This window comes from Sus scrofa, chromosome 10, assembly GCF_054392235.1.
Source record: "Sus scrofa isolate SSC_HxYL_T2T_F1_AM1 chromosome 10, Sscrofa_HxYL_maternal_Yorkshire_Landrace_v2.0, whole genome shotgun sequence".
Taxonomy (NCBI): domain Eukaryota; kingdom Metazoa; phylum Chordata; class Mammalia; order Artiodactyla; family Suidae; genus Sus; species Sus scrofa.
Window position 1 is genome coordinate 34,234,290 of NC_139392.1, and position 20,951 is coordinate 34,255,240.

The following is a 20,951-nucleotide window of genomic DNA, read 5'->3' on the forward strand; positions in this document are numbered from 1 at the left end:
ACCTGATCTCAGACGGACAATAATATCAAAAAAGGAACATACGTTAATGGACACACACGACTGGGGAATGTCGCTCCACAGCAGAGAGTGAAACAACACTGTACCTCCATTAAAATAGAAACAAACAGAAAGGACAGTGTCTAACAATCCACTGAATGGAAAGACAACCTACAGAAGAGGATATTTGTAAATCTTATATTTGAAACAGGGGCTCATATTCGGAATATATGGGAAACAACTACAAATCAATTGAATCAAAAGGCAAATACCTCAGTTGTAGATGAGTGGAAGCCTGGGAGAGACCCTCTGTCGAAGAAGACCACAGAGAGCAGCATACAGAGGGAACGTTTCCCAATGTTGCCTATCACAATGCAAAGGCAAAGCAAAGGCACCACGAGGTATCACCTCCCACCTGGTAGGACACGGAGTGTTTTCAAACCTGAACAGATGTTTGGGAAGATGTGACTGCCTTGGACTTCTGGACACTGTAGCAGGGAATGTCAACGGGGCCAGCCAGATCGGGAAACACCACGGCAGGACCCTGCAATCCCACTGCTGCATGGCCATGTAAAGGAAGAACCATCAGTGTCGGGTAAAGAGACCTGCCATCCCAGGATCACGGCAGCACCATACACAAGAGCCCAACAGAAACAGAGCCGCAGTGTCCACGGGCACACAGACTGAGAAAGACAACGGGGTGGATACAGACCATAGCAAGGTATTCCGTTGTCACAGAAGAAGGAAACCCTACCCATTGCAGCAAAGCACAGAGAACTGGAGGACATTACTGACTGATTCACTTTTGGGCTTGAGGGCTGCCCCCGCAGCAGATGGAAATTGCCAGGCGAGGCAGCAAATCAGAGCTGTGGCCACCGGCCGACAGCACAGCCACAGCCAAGCTGGATACCAGCCGCATCTGGGACCTCTGACGCAGCTCACCAGAATGCGGGTTTCCTCACCCACTGAGCAAGGCCAAGGGTCGAACCCATGTCCTCATAGGTACTGGTCAGGTTCAGGACCTCTGAGCCTCGAGAGGAACTCGCTGGAGGACATCACTTCAAGTGAAGCCAGTCAGACACAGAAGGACAAAGACTCTCTGATGTCATGCAGATGAGGTGTCTGAAAGACCACTCCTGTGCAGAGGCTGGAAGGGTGGCTGCCCCGAGTGGGTAGGAGGTGCGGGGGGAGCACAGCGTTCACAACACTCCCTCGGGACACTTACAACCTGAAGAGGCTCGAGTTGATGGCACATGTTTGAAACAACAGCATGAAAGTCTGCACCAAGCAGAGGGGGAAGAAAAGAGGAAATGAAAGACCAAGAGGAAGGAAAGCCTTTTCCCCAAACCTTGCTCCCAGCGGGTGCAGGGAGAATGAGGGAATGGACAGTTAGCCTGCGGTCATCATGAGACTGTTCAACGAGAAACTGGACAGGTATGTGGTGCTAAGTCACAAATGACTCCCCACAAAACACACCCACTCACACTGGTTCACAATCACACCAACAGGCCATCACATGCACACCCCCCCAATGTTCCCGGACACCTACCCACACCATACAAAGAGCCTCCTTTCGTCCAGGGACCCGAGGACTTGGGATGGCCCTTTTGTGGGAAGTCAGTCTCTTTCACCCCATCCTTCACCCCCATTCCCAGGAGGAACCCAGAATCAGGGTGTCTCTGCAACCAAAGGGGCAGGAAAGCACCCCCCACCCTTCCTCAACACCTGGACTTCTCCTCAGCAGAGCCGGGTTCCAGAATACTTAACGGCTTTCATCGTCCATCCCGTCCACCTGTGATGAGAGAAAAGAAAACACTGTGAGTGTCACAGCATCCTCTGCACTTGGCCACAGGTCTTCCTGTGGTTGGGGGCTGCAGGCACACAGACAGAAGGCAGAGTTGAGTCCGCATCCCCAAAAGAAGACAGCAAAGACACCTGTGGAAAAGGCACCAGCTTTTCATGGAAGACCTCCCAAGTCCACGTTCATTTAAAAAACATTCAGGCTTCTTTGGAGTTCCCGTCGTGGCGCAGTGGATAACGAATCCGGCCAGGAACCATGAGGTTGCGGGTTCGATCCCTGGCCTTGCTCAGTGGGTTAAGGATCCGGCATTGCCGTGAGCTGAGGTGTAGGTTGCAGACGTGGCTCGTATCCCGCGTTGCTGTGGCTCTGGTGCAGGCCGGTGGCTACAGCTCCGGTTTGACCCTGAGCCGGGGAACCTCCATATGTCACGGGAGTGGCCCTAGAAAAGGCAAAAAGACAACAAAACCAAACAAAGCATTCAGGCTTCTTCAAAGACAAATGCTCCCTATGTACACTTGGGAACTGATGTGGTCCCTTTTGCCAATGCCCCTTGGAAGGAGTTATTGGTTGGTACCAAACTTTGACTCAACATTCCTCCACAGAGGAATGTGCATATATCCTCTATAATGGACTTTCTCAGATTTCCTTTTCTGAAGTAGGCACATCCAAGAAGAAAGGAGGCACCTTTTTAAATCTCAGATCAAGAAAGGTGAGCTTACCTTGGGGGCAAGCTGGTCTTCCTGCTCAACCAGGTCGCTGGCTGGGGACTCCTCGTCATTTTCAAGGGATGGGCCCGCCTCCTCCTCTGCCTCGTCAATGCAGGCAGCCTCCTCCTGCACCTTCTCAGTTCCCGGCCCCACCTCCTCCTCATTTGCCCCAGCCAGGGCCTCCTCCTCAGTCTTCTCACTCCCGCAGGCCTCCACAACATCATCGAGGGTTGCTAGGGGGACACACAGTCACTGTCAGCAAGGCGGTGGTGCTGCTCAGGAGGTACTCTGGGCACCTCACCTGACTGGACATGGGCTGGGAGTCAAGGGGTGGGGGTGGGATGAAGCATGGATGGAGCTTCTCTTGGCCCATCCTCCCGGGTAAACGTTTTGAAGGAAGGCAGAGAGCACCTTGAAAGACCTGAGAAAGGGAGCCTCTGCCTCTCTTGCTAAAGGGAACCTCTCCGTGGCATATTCTCCATCTGAGAAATGGCCAACACGAGCATGCAGGCTCTGTTGCCATGACAGGGTCTCGTGAATCCTCCTGCCCATTTTCCTCTCCAGCTACATTCCTCCATCTTCTGAAAGGGCAGGAGATCATTTCAGCTTCCCTACTCTTCCCACAGGGTGCTCCTGTGTTCACACTCCATCCTCTGGGATGTTTCGCCTCTTTTCTTTTCTTAGATACATAATGCTTCTCTTTGGAATACTTTGGCAATAGGAAACTCACGGGGCGAGCAGGCCTTCCCAATGCTATGTACTTTGCACCACTGTCCATAACAACCTTTCTCATCATAACTCATAGGACCTCTGCACCCATTCAGGAATGACTCCCCCTTCAGCCCTGCTGCCAGGTCTTAGTCATTTCTACTTTCCATCTCTGACACTCTGCCGAGTCTGGTTACCGCCTATATGTTGAGTTGCACGATATTTCTTTCTCTGTGCTGCCTGATTTCACCATTTTTTTTCTATTAACACTTGTAGCTTTTTAAGGCCACACGCATGCCATATGGATTCCCAGGCTAGGGGTCTAATAGGAGCTGTAGCTGCCATTTTATGTCAGAGCCACAGCCACCTGCATCTGCCACCTACACCACAGCTCACGGCATTACTGGATCCTGAACTCATTGAGTGAGGCCAGCGATCGAACCCGCAATCTCATGGTTCCTAGTTGGATTCGTTAACCTTGGGAACTCCAAGTATGCCTCCTTTAACACATCTAACTCTGGGAACATCCCTTCCCTCAGGACACACCGTGAGGACACAACAGGACAGGGAGGCCAGAAATCCCAAACATGCAGAATGAGAGAGCTGCCTTCTCACCCACCACCTGACACTCACTCGACCAACTTGGTCTCCAGGGTCAAGGGCCTAGGAGAGCTTTGGGTGCCACCACTTCAGGTCCCTCAAGGTCAATAAAGGAAACCAAGTCAACAGCTCTTGTGCACTGGGCCCTCACGGTGCAAATCACAAAGCAAACTTGCACGATGGGCAGAGACCAAAGCAGGAAGGAGCAGCTTTGGCAGAGAAAATCGATTCTCCCTCTCAAAGGAAGGAGAGAGGAATACAAACACAGCACAACAAAGACCAGGGACCCATGTCTTCTTCGTGGTATCGATTTCACAGGGGAAAACACCACAGCAGAGTGCCACTCATTAGGCCACCCACCCACCCACCCGCCAAGTCCTATCCCCCACTTCCTCCCTCTTCCAGCAGCAGGTGGAACCCAGGTCCTCCCAGGAACCGTCTCCCACTAGATCCCAGCTGCGTGCTCTTCCCTACCTGCAGCCTCCTCATCCTGGCGGCTGCTCATGCTCTCCACCACTGAGTCTGTAGAAACACACCATCGGGGAAATCAAGGAGTTAGAAAGAGTGGCCCTCCCGTTTCTCCGGCTTCCCTGAGGTGACTACGGGTACAGAGCATCACCCTGGTTTTTCCTCCAGGCTCCCACACCTTCCCTCTGCTCCATGGACTGAGACCCTTCCACACAAGCTGAGCACAGATGCCAACATTCAGGCATCTCATATCTGCTCCCTCTCCTTATTAAAGTAGGTGGTGAACATCTGTACACCAATTTCTCTCTGTTTTTAAGTTTCAGACTCACCTGCCCCACACTCCAAGCAGCAGGCATCACCCAAGTTTCCCGGGAACCCTCGCCCAGTGGCTCCTACCTGAGAGATGTTCTTACCTGTATCATTTTCATCGTGGTTGCTGTCACTCAGACTCTCCATGTTACACACTGCAGAGACACAGACATAAGGAATCAAGGTGTTAGAGCCTGTCCCCCACACATATCCCCTACTTAGGGTTGTCTTGGGCCACGCAGCACCACCATAGCTTGTCCTCGGTGTGCTCAGAACTTCCCTCTGCTCTACGGCCTCAGAAGCTTCCATAAAACATTGGCCACAGTGGCAAACCTTCAGAGATCGTGGGCTGCTGAGGGATGGAGCCTTACACATCTCCCTTCTACGAGTCCATCTGGAGGCCTCAGCTCCAGGGTGACACACCTGAAATTCCAGCTGCATGGACACACTTGTGTGGTGGCCCCTGGGAGTGAACCATAGGCTGCTTTATTCTGTTCACTGCAAGAGGCAGACCTAACTACTGACTGAACTCAATTAAGCAGAAATGGCTCCTTCTGGCCAGTGGCTGGCACACTGTGGACAGCAGCTCTACAGAAACACTGAGGAGAAAGGGACCACTGCCCGTGAGGTTCACCTCCAAAACATATATAAAGAAAACTCATACACCTCCACAACAACAACAACAAAGAAACCACCAAGGAGTTCCCGTCGGGGCACAGCAGAAACGAATCCGACTAGGAGACACGAGCTTGCGGGGTTGATGCCTGGCCTCACTGAGTGGTTTAAGGATCCAGCGTTGCTGCAAGCTCTGGTGTCGGCCGCAAATACGAGTGGAGAAAAGGCCACCCACCCCCAGCATTGCCGGTGTGAACGTACACTGGTACAACCACTATGGAAGACACCATGGAGGGTCCTGCGAAAACTGAACACAGCAGGGCATGCGACCTAGCAAGCCGAGCACCCTGGGAAATATCAGGACAAATGTATCCAGGAAAAAGACATATGCCCCTCTATGTTTATGGCAGCACTGTTCACAACAGCCAAGACAGGGAAGCCATCTCATGTCCACAGACAGATGAATGGCTCATGACGATGTGGTCCACATAGATGATGGAATTCACGACTCAGCCAGAAAATCGAAGAAGAAACCAATGCCACTCAAAACAATAGGGATGGATCGAGAGATTCTCGTGCAAAGTGAAGTACGTGACAAAGAGAAAGACGGATACCACCTGATCTCACTTAGAGGTGGAATCTAAAGCACGGCACAAAGGAACCTGTCCACAAAACCCACGGACGCAGAGAACAGACTTGTGGTTGTGAAGGGCTTGGACTGGGAGTTTGGGGGCAGTTGATGCCAACTACGGCATTGAGAATGGAGAGACAACAAGGTCCTCCTGTTGCAGCACACGGAGAATGAGATCCAACCTCCTGAAATCGACCTGATCTCAGACGGACAATAATATCAAAAAAGGAACAGGAATTCCCGTCGTGGTGCAGTGGTTAACGAATCCGACTAGGAACCATGAGGTTGCGGGTTCGGTCCCTGCCCCTTGCTCAGTGGGTTAACGATCCGGCGTTGCCGTGAGCTGTGGTGTAGGTTGCAGACTCGGCTCGGATCCCGCGTTGCTGTGGCTCTGGCGTAGGCCAGTGGCTACAGCTCCAATTAGACCCCTAGCCTGGGAACCTCCATATGCCGCGGGAGCGGCCCAAGAAATAGCAACAACAACAACAACAACAACAACAAAAGACAAAAGACAAAAAAAAAAAAAAAAAAAAAAAAAAAAGGAACATACGTTAATGGACACACACGACTGGGGAATGTCGCTCCACAGCAGAGAGTGAAACAACACTGTACCTCCATTAAAATAGAAACAAACAGAAAGGACAGTGTCTAACAATCCACTGAATGGAAAGACAACCTACAGAAGAGGATATTTGTAAATCTTATATTTGAAACAGGGGCTCATATTCGGAATATATGGGAAACAACTACAAATCAATTGAATCAAAAGGCAAATACCTCAGTGGTAGATGAGTGGAAGCCTGGGAGAGACCCTCTGTCGAAGAAGACCACAGAGAGCAGCATACAGAGGGAACATTTCCCAATGTTGCCTATCACAATGCAAAGGCAAAGCAAAGGCACCACGAGGTATCACCTCCCACCTGGTAGGACACGGAGTGTTTTCAAACCTGAACAGATGTTTGGGAAGATGTGACTGCCTGGGACTTCTGGACACTGTAGCAGGGAATGTCAACGGGGCCAGCCAGATCGGGAAACACCACGGCAGGACCCTGCAATCCCACTGCTGCATGGCCATGTAAAGGAAGAACCATCAGTGTCGGGTAAAGAGACCTGCCATCCCAGGATCACGGCAGCACCATACACAAGAGCCCAACAGAAACAGAGCCGCAGTGTCCACGGGCACACAGACTGAGAAAGACAACGGGGTGGATACAGACCATAGCAAGGTATTCCGTTGTCACAGAAGAAGGAAACCCTACCCATTGCAGCAATGCACAGAGAACTGGAGGACATTACTGACTGATTCACTTTTGGGCTTGAGGGCTGCCCCCGCAGCAGATGGAAATTGCCAGGCGAGGCAGCAAATCAGAGCTGTGGCCACCGGCCGACAGCACAGCCACAGCCAAGCTGGATACCAGCCGCATCTGGGACCTCTGCCGCAGCTCACCACAATGCGGGTTTCCTCACCCACTGAGCAAGGCCAAGGGTCGAACCCATGTCCTCATAGGTACTGGTCAGGTTCAGGACCTCTGAGCCTCGAGAGGAACTCGCTGGAGGACATCACTTCAAGTGAAGCCAGTCAGACACAGAAGGACAAAGACTCTCTGATGTCATGCAGATGAGGTGTCTGAAAGACCACTCCTGTGCAGAGGCTGGAAGGGTGGCTGCCCCGAGTGGGTAGGAGGTGCGGGGGGAGCACAGCGTTCACAACACTCCCTCGGGACACTTACAACCTGAAGAGGCTCGAGTTCATGGCACATGTTTGAAACAACAGCATGAAAGTCTGCACCAAGCAGAGGGGGAAGAAAAGAGGAAATGAAAGACCAAGAGGAAGGAAAGCCTTTTCCCCAAACCTTGCTCCCAGCGGGTGCAGGGAGAATGAGGGAATGGACAGTTAGCCTGCGGTCATCATGAGACTGTTCAACGAGAAACTGGACAGGTATGTGGTGCTAAGTCACAAATGACTCCCCACAAAACACACCCACTCACACTGGTTCACAATCACACCAACAGGCCATCACATGCACACCCCCCCAATGTTCCCGGACACCTACCCACACCATACAAAGAGCCTCCTTTCGTCCAGGGACCCGAGGACTTGGGATGGCCCTTTTGTGGGAAGTCAGTCTCTTTCACCCCATCCTTCACCCCCATTCCCAGGAGGAACCCAGAATCAGGGTGTCTCTGCAACCAAAGGGGCAGGAAAGCACCCCCCACCCTTCCTCAACACCTGGACTTCTCCTCAGCAGAGCCGGGTTCCAGAATACTTAACGGCTTTCATCGTCCATCCCGTCCACCTGTGATGAGAGAAAAGAAAACACTGTGAGTGTCACAGCATCCTCTGCACTTGGCCACAGGTCTTCCTGTGGTTGGGGGCTGCAGGCACACAGACAGAAGGCAGAGTTGAGTCCGCATCCCCAAAAGAAGACAGCAAAGACACCTGTGGAAAAGGCACCAGCTTTTCATGGAAGACCTCCCAAGTCCACGTTCATTTAAAAAACATTCAGGCTTCTTTGGAGTTCCCGTCGTGGCGCAGTGGTTAACGAATCCGGCCAGGAACCATGAGGTTGCGGGTTCGATCCCTGGCCTTGCTCAGTGGGTTAAGGATCCGGCATTGCCGTGAGCTGAGGTGTAGGTTGCAGACGTGGCTCGTATCCCGCGTTGCTGTGGCTCTGGTGCAGGCCGGTGGCTACAGCTCCGGTTTGACCCTGAGCCGGGGAACCTCCATATGTCACGGGAGTGGCCCTAGAAAAGGCAAAAAGACAACAAAACCAAACAAAGCATTCAGGCTTCTTCAAAGACAAATGCTCCCTATGTACACTTGGGAACTGATGTGGTCCCTTTTGCCAATGCCCCTTGGAAGGAGTTATTGGTTGGTATCAAACTTTGACTCAACATTCCTCCACAGAGGAATGTGCATATATCCTCTATAATGGACTTTCTCAGATTTCCTTTTCTGAAGTAGGCACATCCAAGAAGAAAGGAGGCACCTTTTTAAATCTCAGATCAAGAAAGGTGAGCTTACCTTGGGGGCAAGCTGGTCTTCCTGCTCAACCAGGTCGCTGGCTGGGGACTCCTCGTCATTTTCAAGGGATGGGCCCGCCTCCTCCTCTGCCTCGTCAATGCAGGCAGCCTCCTCCTGCACCTTCTCAGTTCCCGGCCCCACCTCCTCCTCATTTGCCCCAGCCAGGGCCTCCTCCTCAGTCTTCTCACTCCCGCAGGCCTCCACAACATCATCGAGGGTTGCTAGGGGGACACACAGTCACTGTCAGCAAGGCGGTGGTGCTGCTCAGGAGGTACTCTGGGCACCTCACCTGACTGGACATGGGCTGGGAGTCAAGGGGTGGGGGTGGGATGAAGCATGGATGGAGCTTCTCTTGGCCCATCCTCCCGGGTAAACGTTTTGAAGGAAGGCAGAGAGCACCTTGAAAGACCTGAGAAAGGGAGCCTCTGCCTCTCTTGCTAAAGGGAACCTCTCCGTGGCATATTCTCCATCTGAGAAATGGCCAACACGAGCATGCAGGCTCTGTTGCCATGACAGGGTCTCGTGAATCCTCCTGCCCATTTTCCTCTCCAGCTACATTCCTCCATCTTCTGAAAGGGCAGGAGATCATTTCAGCTTCCCTACTCTTCCCACAGGTTGCTCCTGTGTTCACACTCCATCCTCTGGGATGTTTCGCCTCTTTTCTTTTCTTAGATACATAATGCTTCTCTTTGGAATACTTTGGCAATAGGAAACTCACGGGGCGAGCAGGCCTTCCCAATGCTATGTACTTTGCACCACTGTCCATAACAACCTTTCTCATCATAACTCATAGGACCTCTGCACCCATTCAGGAATGACTCCCCCTTCAGCCCTGCTGCCAGGTCTTAGTCATTTCTACTTTCCATCTCTGACACTCTGCCGAGTCTGGTTACCGCCTATATGTTGAGTTGCACGATATTTCTTTCTCTGTGCTGCCTGATTTCACCATTTTTTTTCTATTAACACTTGTAGCTTTTTAAGGCCACACGCATGCCATATGGATTCCCAGGCTAGGGGTCTAATAGGAGCTGTAGCTGCCATTTTATGTCAGAGCCACAGCCACCTGCATCTGCCACCTACACCACAGCTCACGGCATTACTGGATCCTGAACTCATTGAGTGAGGCCAGCGATCGAACCCGCAATCTCATGGTTCCTAGTTGGATTCGTTAACCTTGGGAACTCCAAGTATGCCTCCTTTAACACATCTAACTCTGGGAACATCCCTTCCCTCAGGACACACCGTGAGGACACAACAGGACAGGGAGGCCAGAAATCCCAAACATGCAGAATGAGAGAGCTGCCTTCTCACCCACCACCTGACACTCACTCGACCAACTTGGTCTCCAGGGTCAAGGGCCTAGGAGAGCTTTGGGTGCCACCACTTCAGGTCCCTCAAGGTCAATAAAGGAAACCAAGTCAACAGCTCTTGTGCACTGGGCCCTCACGGTGCAAATCACAAAGCAAACTTGCACAACGGGCAGAGACCAAAGCAGGAAGGAGCAGCTTTGGCAGAGAAAATCGATTCTCCCTCTCAAAGGAAGGAGAGAGGAATACAAACACAGCACAACAAAGACCAGGGACCCATGTCTTCTTCGTGGTATCGATTTCACAGGGGAAAACACCACAGCAGAGTGCCACTCATTAGGCCACCCACCCACCCACCCGCCAAGTCCTATCCCCCACTTCCTCCCTCTTCCAGCAGCAGGTGGAACCCAGGTCCTCCCAGGAACCGTCTCCCACTAGATCCCAGCTGCGTGCTCTTCCCTACCTGCAGCCTCCTCATCCTGGCGGCTGCTCATGCTCTCCACCACTGAGTCTGTAGAAACACACCATCGGGGAAATCAAGGAGTTAGAAAGAGTGGCCCTCCCGTTTCTCCGGCTTCCCTGAGGTGACTACGGGTACAGAGCATCACCCTGGTTTTTCCTCCAGGCTCCCACACCTTCCCTCTGCTCCATGGACTGAGACCCTTCCACACAAGCTGAGCACAGATGCCAACATTCAGGCATCTCATATCTGCTCCCTCTCCTTATTAAAGTAGGTGGTGAACATCTGTACACCAATTTCTCTCTGTTTTTAAGTTTCAGACTCACCTGCCCCACACTCCAAGCAGCAGGCATCACCCAAGTTTCCCGGGAACCCTCGCCCAGTGGCTCCTACCTGAGAGATGTTCTTACCTGTATCATTTTCATCGTGGTTGCTGTCACTCAGACTCTCCATGTTACACACTGCAGAGACACAGACATAAGGAATCAAGGTGTTAGAGCCTGTCCCCCACACATATCCCCTACTTAGGGTTGTCTTGGGCCACGCAGCACCACCATAGCTTGTCCTCGGTGTGCTCAGAACTTCCCTCTGCTCTACGGCCTCAGAAGCTTCCATAAAACATTGGCCACAGTGGCAAACCTTCAGAGATCGTGGGCTGCTGAGGGATGGAGCCTTACACATCTCCCTTCTACGAGTCCATCTGGAGGCCTCAGCTCCAGGGTGACACACCTGAAATTCCAGCTGCATGGACACACTTGTGTGGTGGCCCCTGGGAGTGAACCATAGGCTGCTTTATTCTGTTCACTGCAAGAGGCAGACCTAACTACTGACTGAACTCAATTAAGCAGAAATGGCTCCTTCTGGCCAGTGGCTGGCACACTGTGGACAGCAGCTCTACAGAAACACTGAGGAGAAAGGGACCACTGCCCGTGAGGTTCACCTCCAAAACATATATAAAGAAAACTCATACACCTCCACAACAACAACAACAAAGAAACCACCAAGGAGTTCCCGTCGGGGCACAGCAGAAACGAATCCGACTAGGAGACACGAGCTTGCGGGGTTGATGCCTGGCCTCACTGAGTGGTTTAAGGATCCAGCGTTGCTGCAAGCTCTGGTGTCGGCCGCAAATACGAGTGGAGAAAAGGCCACCCACCCCCAGCATTGCCGGTGTGAACGTACACTGGTACAACCACTATGGAAGACACCATGGAGGGTCCTGCGAAAACTGAACACAGCAGGGCATGCGACCTAGCAAGCCGAGCACCCTGGGAAATATCAGGACAAATGTATCCAGGAAAAAGACATATGCCCCTCTATGTTTATGGCAGCACTGTTCACAACAGCCAAGACAGGGAAGCCATCTCATGTCCACAGACAGATGAATGGCTCATGACGATGTGGTCCACATAGATGATGGAATTCACGACTCAGCCAGAAAATCGAAGAAGAAACCAATGCCACTCAAAACAATAGGGATGGATCGAGAGATTCTCGTGCAAAGTGAAGTACGTGACAAAGAGAAAGACGGATACCACCTGATCTCACTTAGAGGTGGAATCTAAAGCACGGCACAAAGGAACCTGTCCACAAAACCCACGGACGCAGAGAACAGACTTGTGGTTGTGAAGGGCTTGGACTGGGAGTTTGGGGGCAGTTGATGCCAACTACGGCATTGAGAATGGAGAGACAACAAGGTCCTCCTGTTGCAGCACACGGAGAATGAGATCCAACCTCCTGAAATCGACCTGATCTCAGACGGACAATAATATCAAAAAAGGAACAGGAATTCCCGTCGTGGTGCAGTGGTTAACGAATCCGACTAGGAACCATGAGGTTGCGGGTTCGGTCCCTGCCCCTTGCTCAGTGGGTTAACGATCCGGCGTTGCCGTGAGCTGTGGTGTAGGTTGCAGACTCGGCTCGGATCCCGCGTTGCTGTGGCTCTGGCGTAGGCCAGTGGCTACAGCTCCAATTAGACCCCTAGCCTGGGAACCTCCATATGCCGCGGGAGCGGCCCAAGAAATAGCAACAACAACAACAACAACAACAACAAAAGACAAAAGACAAAAAAAAAAAAAAAAAAAAAAAAAAAGGAACATACGTTAATGGACACACACGACTGGGGAATGTCGCTCCACAGCAGAGAGTGAAACAACACTGTACCTCCATTAAAATAGAAACAAACAGAAAGGACAGTGTCTAACAATCCACTGAATGGAAAGACAACCTACAGAAGAGGATATTTGTAAATCTTATATTTGAAACAGGGGCTCATATTCGGAATATATGGGAAACAACTACAAATCAATTGAATCAAAAGGCAAATACCTCAGTTGTAGATGAGTGGAAGCCTGGGAGAGACCCTCTGTTGAAGAAGACCACAGAGAGCAGCATACAGAGGGAACATTTCCCAATGTTGCCTATCACAATGCAAAGGCAAAGCAAAGGCACCACGAGGTATCACCTCCCACCTGGTAGGACACGGAGTGTTTTCAAACCTGAACAGATGTTTGGGAAGATGTGACTGCCTGGGACTTCTGGACACTGTAGCAGGGAATGTCAACGGGGCCAGCCAGATCGGGAAACACCACGGCAGGACCCTGCAATCCCACTGCTGCATGGCCATGTAAAGGAAGAACCATCAGTGTCGGGTAAAGAGACCTGCCATCCCAGGATCACGGCAGCACCATACACAAGAGCCCAACAGAAACAGAGCCGCAGTGTCCACGGGCACACAGACTGAGAAAGACAACGGGGTGGATACAGACCATAGCAAGGTATTCCGTTGTCACAGAAGAAGGAAACCCTACCCATTGCAGCAATGCACAGAGAACTGGAGGACATTACTGACTGATTCACTTTTGGGCTTGAGGGCTGCCCCCGCAGCAGATGGAAATTGCCAGGCGAGGCAGCAAATCAGAGCTGTGGCCACCGGCCGACACCACAGCCACAGCCAAGCTGGATACCAGCCGCATCTGGGACCTCTGCTGCAGCTCACCACAATGCGGATTTCCTCACCCACTGAGCAAGGCCAAGGGTCGAACCCATGTCCTCATAGGTACTGGTCAGGTTCAGGACCTCTGAGCCTCGAGAGGAACTCGCTGGAGGACATCACTTCAAGTGAAGCCAGTCAGACACAGAAGGACAAAGACTCTCTGATGTCATGCAGATGAGGTGTCTGAAAGACCACTCCTGTGCAGAGGCTGGAAGGGTGGCTGCCCCGAGTGGGTAGGAGGTGCGGGGGGAGCACAGCGTTCACAACTCTCCTCGGGACACTTACAACCTGAAGAGGCTCGAGTTGATGGCACATGTTTGAAACAACAGCATGAAAGTCTGCACCAAGCAGAGGGGGAAGAAAAGAGGAAATGAAAGACCAAGAGGAAGGAAAGCCTTTTCCCCAAACCTTGCTCCCAGCGGGTGCAGGGAGAATAAGGGAATGGACAGTTAGCCTGCGGTCATCATGAGACTGTTCAACGAGAAACTGGACAGGTATGTGGTGCTAAGTCACAAATGACTCCCCACAAAACACACCCACTCACACTGGTTCACAATCACACCAACAGGCCATCACATGCACACCCCCCCAATGTTCCCGGACACCTACCCACACCATACAAAGAGCCTCCTTTCGTCCAGGGACCCGAGGACTTGGGATGGCCCTTTTGTGGGAAGTCAGTCTCTTTCACCCCATCCTTCACCCCCATTCCCAGGAGGAACCCAGAATCAGGGTGTCTCTGCAACCAAAGGGGCAGGAAAGCACCCCCCACCCTTCCTCAACACCTGGACTTCTCCTCAGCAGAGCCGGGTTCCAGAATACTTAACGGCTTTCATCGTCCATCCCGTCCACCTGTGATGAGAGAAAAGAAAACACTGTGAGTGTCACAGCATCCTCTGCACTTGGCCACAGGTCTTCCTGTGGTTGGGGGCTGCAGGCACACAGACAGAAGGCAGAGTTGAGTCCGCATCCCCAAAAGAAGACAGCAAAGACACCTGTGGAAAAGGCACCAGCTTTTTATGGAAGACCTCCCAAGTCCACGTTCATTTAAAAAACATTCAGGCTTCTTTGGAGTTCCCGTCGTGGCGCAGTGGATAACGAATCCGGCCAGGAACCATGAGGTTGCGGGTTCGATCCCTGGCCTTGCTCAGTGGGTTAAGGATCCGGCATTGCCGTGAGCTGAGGTGTAGGTTGCAGACGTGGCTCGTATCCCGCGTTGCTGTGGCTCTGGTGCAGGCCGGTGGCTACAGCTCCGGTTTGACCCTGAGCCGGGGAACCTCCATATGTCACGGGAGTGGCCCTAGAAAAGGCAAAAAGACAACAAAACCAAACAAAGCATTCAGGCTTCTTCAAAGACAAATGCTCCCTATGTACACTTGGGAACTGATGTGGTCCCTTTTGCCAATGCCCCTTGGAAGGAGTTATTGGTTGGTATCAAACTTTGACTCAACATTCCTCCACAGAGGAATGTGCATATATCCTCTATAATGGACTTTCTCAGATTTCCTTTTCTGAAGTAGGCACATCCAAGAAGAAAGGAGGCACCTTTTTAAATCTCAGATCAAGAAAGGTGAGCTTACCTTGGGGGCAAGCTGGTCTTCCTGCTCAACCAGGTCGCTGGCTGGGGACTCCTCGTCATTTTCAAGGGATGGGCCCGCCTCCTCCTCTGCCTCGTCAATGCAGGCAGCCTCCTCCTGCACCTTCTCAGTTCCCGGCCCCACCTCCTCCTCATTTGCCCCAGCCAGGGCCTCCTCCTCAGTCTTCTCACTCCCGCAGGCCTCCACAACATCATCGAGGGTTGCTAGGGGGACACACAGTCACTGTCAGCAAGGCGGTGGTGCTGCTCAGGAGGTACTCTGGGCACCTCACCTGACTGGACATGGGCTGGGAGTCAAGGGGTGGGGGTGGGATGAAGCATGGATGGAGCTTCTCTTGGCCCATCCTCCCGGGTAAACGTTTTGAAGGAAGGCAGAGAGCACCTTGAAAGACCTGAGAAAGGGAGCCTCTGCCTCTCTTGCTAAAGGGAACCTCTCCGTGGCATATTCTCCATCTGAGAAATGGCCAACACGAGCATGCAGGCTCTGCTGCCATGACAGAGTCTCGTGAATCCTCCTGCCCATTTTCCTCTCCAGCTACATTCCTCCATCTTCTGAAAGGGCAGGAGATCATTTCAGCTTCCCTACTCTTCCCACAGGGTGCTCCTGTGTTCACACTCCATCCTCTGGGATGTTTCGCCTCTTTTCTTTTCTTAGATACATAATGCTTCTCTTTGGAATACTTTGGCAATAGGAAACTCACGGGGCGAGCAGGCCTTCCCAATGCTATGTACTTTGCACCACTGTCCATAACAACCTTTCTCATCATAACTCATAGGACCTCTGCACCCATTCAGGAATGACTCCCCCTTCAGCCCTGCTGCCAGGTCTTAGTCATTTCTACTTTCCATCTCTGACACTCTGCCGAGTCTGGTTACCGCCTATATGTTGAGTTGCACGATATTTCTTTCTCTGTGCTGCCTGATTTCACCATTTTTTTTCTATTAATACTTGTAGCTTTTTAAGGCCACACGCATGCCATATGGATTCCCAGGCTAGGGGTCTAATAGGAGCTGTAGCTGCCATTTTATGTCAGAGCCACAGCAAGGCAGGATCCCAGCTGCATCTGCCACCTACCCCACAGCTCATGGCATCACCAGATCCTTATCCCACTGTTTGTGGCCATGGGGCAAATTCACAATCTCATTCTTCCTAATTGGTTTCACTGCTGCCATGCCTTGATGGGAACTCCTCACTATTGGTCAACAGTGTTTACTATTTTTTTTTCTTTTTGGATCATCCTTGTGGTATCCTATTTAAAAATGTAATTTTTTTCTGGTAGAAGAGTGTTCTCTTCTGGTCACAAATCGAATTTGATCTGTCCCCTGATCTCTCTCATTTGTGATTGGTTTCATCTCTTTGTTGTTGGGAATAACGTGCTACTACAAATGGGAGTGTACACGTTCTCTATGGTAACATATTGGGGCCTCCTAATATTTTGCATGTGTCCAACCTTAACTGCTGTCACAGCACAAAAAGTGAATCTGAATGTAAATGGGAAACTTTTCATTAATTAAATTTGTAGAATCTTTTGCTGCTCAGTGTACCATGAGTTCCCCATTCAGTGCTGGACGTTGTCATTAGTGAAAATTGGAGGAATGGGTTAGAGGAGCTTTCTGTAATATGCACCATTTCTTCTTAATATAATCTTGTTCTAAATCATTTCTAGTATTGTTTTCAAATTGGGAAATGTGGTTCCATGCAGGGATCTATTACAACTGGAAATGTTAAATATCAGCAAATGTCATAAAATGAGTGAGGTCACCTTCGCTATTAACCAGGAACCAAATGTCGATTTTAAATGAATCATTATTTCCATAGTTGGGAAATTACCAACTGAGTTATTCAATTTATCTTTGCTTTTTTGTCATTTTTCCTTTTCTAGGCCTGCTTCCCTCAGCATATGGAGATTCCGAGGATACGGGTCTAATCAGAGTTGTAGTGGCCTACAGTGACCACTGCCACTGCAACTCAGGATCCAAGCCGCATCTTCAACCTACACCACGGCTCACGGCAACCCTGGATCCTTAACCCGCTGAGCAAGGCCATAGATCAAACTCACAACCTCATGGTTCCTAGTCGGATTTATTAAGCACTGCGCCACGACGGGATCTCCGAGTTATTTCATTTGAATTTGCACCATGGAATAAAAGAAAGATATGGCTTATCATTTGTAGAGTTTGTTCTGAAATTTGGAACACTGAATGAGCTAGAATCATTGTTCAGGCCTGGATGTATTGAGTCAGGTTCCACAGTACCTTCATCTGGCTCATTGGCAGGGTACACCCTGTTGTGTGGCCACCATGGGATTATTCCAGCCAAGGTGGTAAAGAACAAAATTGCCCTCAGACTCCTGAAGCAAGATCCTAGGTTTCCAAAGCAAGATTCTGGAAAATACACGACAACAGAGAGAACGAGTGACATCCTGATTGCAGAAGATAACAGGGAAATGACTAATAATTGACTCCCAGGCCAAGCCCTCAAAGCCCATAACACCCAGCCACACAGAAGAGCCAGCAGAATCCAAGTTCTACTTAGAAAGATCTTGCTCTTTGGGGTGCACTTCAAAACATTACCTCCCCACACAGGTTTCGTGTGAAAATGCCTCTTGGTAGCGGAGACAACCTAGATAATGACCATGCAGAATGGTCTGATGTCAATCCCATTGGTTGACTGATTGATTGTCACCACTCCCAGGGGATGCAGTGGTTCCCAACCCAGGCACTTGAATCTGCACCACAGAAGGGATCGAACACTCGATCCTTAGCCTCTAGGACACTAGGGAACTCCTCACATCCCCTGTAGAAGAAACACATGCCACAAAAGGAGATGTACATCTGTCTGTGCCTCAGTTCCCTGTTCTGGGCATCCAACTCTGGGAACGCCCCTTCCCTCAGGACACACCGTGAGGACACAACAGGACAGGGAGGCCAGAAATCCCAAACATGCAGAGCCAGAGAGCTGCCTTCTCACCCACCACCTGACACTCACTCGACCAACTTGGTCTCCAGGGTCAAGGGCCTGGGAGAGCTTTGGCTGCCACCACTTCAGGTCCCTCAAGGTCAATAAAGGAAACCAAGTCAACAGCTCTTGTGCACTGGGCCCTCACGGTGCCAATCACAAAGCAAACTTGCACAACGGGCAGAGACCAAAGCAGGAAGGAGCAGCTTTGGGAGGGAAAATCGATTCTCCCTCTCAAAGAAAAGGAGAGAGGAATACAAACACAGCACAACAAAGACCAGGGACCCAAGTCTTCTTCGTGGTATCCATTTCACAGGGGAAAACACCACAGCAGAGTGCCACTCATTAGGCCACCCACCCACCCACCCGCCAAGTCCTATCCCCCACTTCCTCCCTCTTCCAGCAGCAGGTGGAACCCAGGTGCTCCCAGGAACCCTCTCCCACTAGATCCCAGCTGCGTGCTCTTCCCTACCTGCAGCCTCCTCATCCTGGCGGCTGCTCATGCTCTCCACCACTGACTCTGTAGAAACACACCACGGGGGGAATTGAGTTAGAAAGAGTGACCCTCCCATTCCTCCTGCTTCCCTGAGGTGACTGCACGTCACAGTGCATCACCCTGATTTTTCCTCCAGGTGCCCAGACCTTCCCTCTGCTCCATGGACTGAGACCTTCCACACAAGGTGAGCACAGATGCCAACATTCGAAGGAGAGCAACGTGCTGAAGGAATGACCTTTCAACTTCTTCCTTCTATGGCCCTTTATAGCTCCTACCTCTAAACTGACACACCTGAAATTCCACCTCAACACACACTGAAAAGGGGATAGCTGAGTAAGCAATTGAAAGGTGCTGTGTTTTATATGAATGGATTGCACTATTTATTACAGAATTCCATGAAGTATAAAGAGGTGATCTGCCAGTGACTGCCACACCAAGCATCGTGTTCAGGGTGGAGATTCAACGATGAGCAAGATATGACCTCCCCTCCCCAGACATGCTTTACTGCAGACCAGTTGGCTGGTCTGACCTGATCATTCATTTGTATGTATCTCCTGTGCTCATGCACCTGTGCGAGGAATTCTGGGAGGCCTGCAGACACCCAAAGAGAGATGGCAACGGTGACATTCTAGACCGCTTTCTAGCAGAACCCACGGGTAAGCAGAGGTGCTGTGTATGGCCCACAACACCTGTGCTACCATAATCAGAGCTCAGTGCAGAGGCAGTGAGGGACATGCCACTGTTTTCACGAGCCAGTCCTTCTCATGGTGCTGCTGGTGCAGCTGGAAGGCAGGCTCAGGGCTCTAAGAAAGGAAACAACTTTTACAGTGAAAACTACAAAACATTGCTGAAAGAATTGAATAAGTCACAAAGAATTCAAATGACATGCCATGTTCACAGAGGGGAAGAAAGAGTGCCCATTGTGGCCCCTCAGGAATGAACCCAACTAATATCCATGATGAAGCAGGTTCAATCCCTGGCTTCACTCAGTGGGTTAAGGGTCCAGCGTTGCGTTGAGCTGTGGTATAGGTCACATACGTGTGCTGTAGGTGTGGATGTGGCTCTGGCGTAGTTTGGCATAAATAGCTCAGATTTGACCCCTCACCTGGGAACTTCATTATGTCATGGGCATGGCCTGAAAAATACAGAAAAATAAAAAGAAATAGATTTGAAGACGGAATATCATTGACATTTCATACTACATGAAAAAACAGCAGGTACACTACAACACCTATCAAAATCTCAATATCATTTCTTTTGGTCTTTTTAGGGCCTTGCTTGAAGCATTTGGAGGTTCCTAGGCTAGGAGCTGAATCAGAGCTACAGCTGCTTGCCTATGCCACAGCAGCAGCAACTTGGGATCTGAGCCATGTCTGCAACCTACACCGTGGCTCAGGGAAAATACAGATCCTTTACCCACTAAGCAAGGCAAAGGGTTGAACCCACGTCCTCATAGATACTGGTCAGGTTCAGGATCTCTGAGCCTCGACAGGAACTTGCTGAAGGACATCACTTCAAGTGAAGCCAGTCAGACACAGAAGGACAAAGACTCTCTGATGTCATGCAGATGAGGTGTCTGAAAGACCACTCCTGTGCAGAGGCTGGAAGGGTGGCTGCCCCGAATGGGTAGGAGGTGCGGGGGGAGCACAGCGTTCACAACACTCCTCGGGACACTTACAACCTGAAGAGGCTCGAGTTCATGGCACATGTTTGAAACAACAGCATGAAAGTCTGCACCAAGCAGAGGGGGAAGAAAAGAGGAAATGAAAGACCAACAGAGGAAGGAAAGCCTTTTCCCCAAACCTTGCTCCCAGCGGGTGCATGGAGAATGAGGGAATGGACAGTTAGCCTACAGTCATCATGAGACTGTTCAACGAGAAACTGGACAGGTATGTGGTGCTAAGTCACACATGACTCCCCACAAAACACACCCACTCACACTGGTTCACAATCACACCAACAGGCCATCACACGCACACCCCCCAATGTTCCTGGACACCTACCCACACCATACAAAGAGCCTCCTTTCGTCCAGGGACCCTAGAATTTGGGATGGCCCTTTTGTGGGAGGTCAGTCTCTTTCACTCCATCCTTCACCCCCATTCCCAGGAGGAACCCAGAATCAGGGTGTCTCTGCAACCAAAGGGGCAGGAAAGCACCCCCCACCCTTCCTCAACACCTGGACTTCTCCTCAGCAGAGCCGGGTTCCAGAATACTTACGGCTTGCATCGTCCATCCCATCCACCTGTGATGAGAGAAAAGAAAACACTGTGAGT

General features: G+C 51.0%; 1 protein-coding gene across 1 annotated transcript; it reads right to left on the reverse strand.

Moving 5' to 3' along the window:
• Window positions 1-1,509: 1,509 nt before the first annotated feature.
• LOC146398956 (uncharacterized) lies at window positions 1,510-17,605 on the reverse strand. Its single transcript, XM_084979561.1, has 11 exons — window positions 17,477-17,605; window positions 15,204-15,424; window positions 14,409-14,475; window positions 11,039-11,089; window positions 10,632-10,679; window positions 8,862-9,082; window positions 8,109-8,133; window positions 4,695-4,745; window positions 4,288-4,335; window positions 2,518-2,738; window positions 1,510-1,542 (listed from the first exon to the last, which is right to left on the reverse strand). The coding sequence occupies exons 4-11, from the start codon at window positions 11,079-11,081 to the stop codon at window positions 1,510-1,512; spliced, it is 690 nt and encodes a 229-aa protein (XP_084835687.1). The 5' UTR covers window positions 11,082-11,089; window positions 14,409-14,475; window positions 15,204-15,424; window positions 17,477-17,605.
• Between the last annotated feature and the right edge of the window lie 3,346 nt (window positions 17,606-20,951).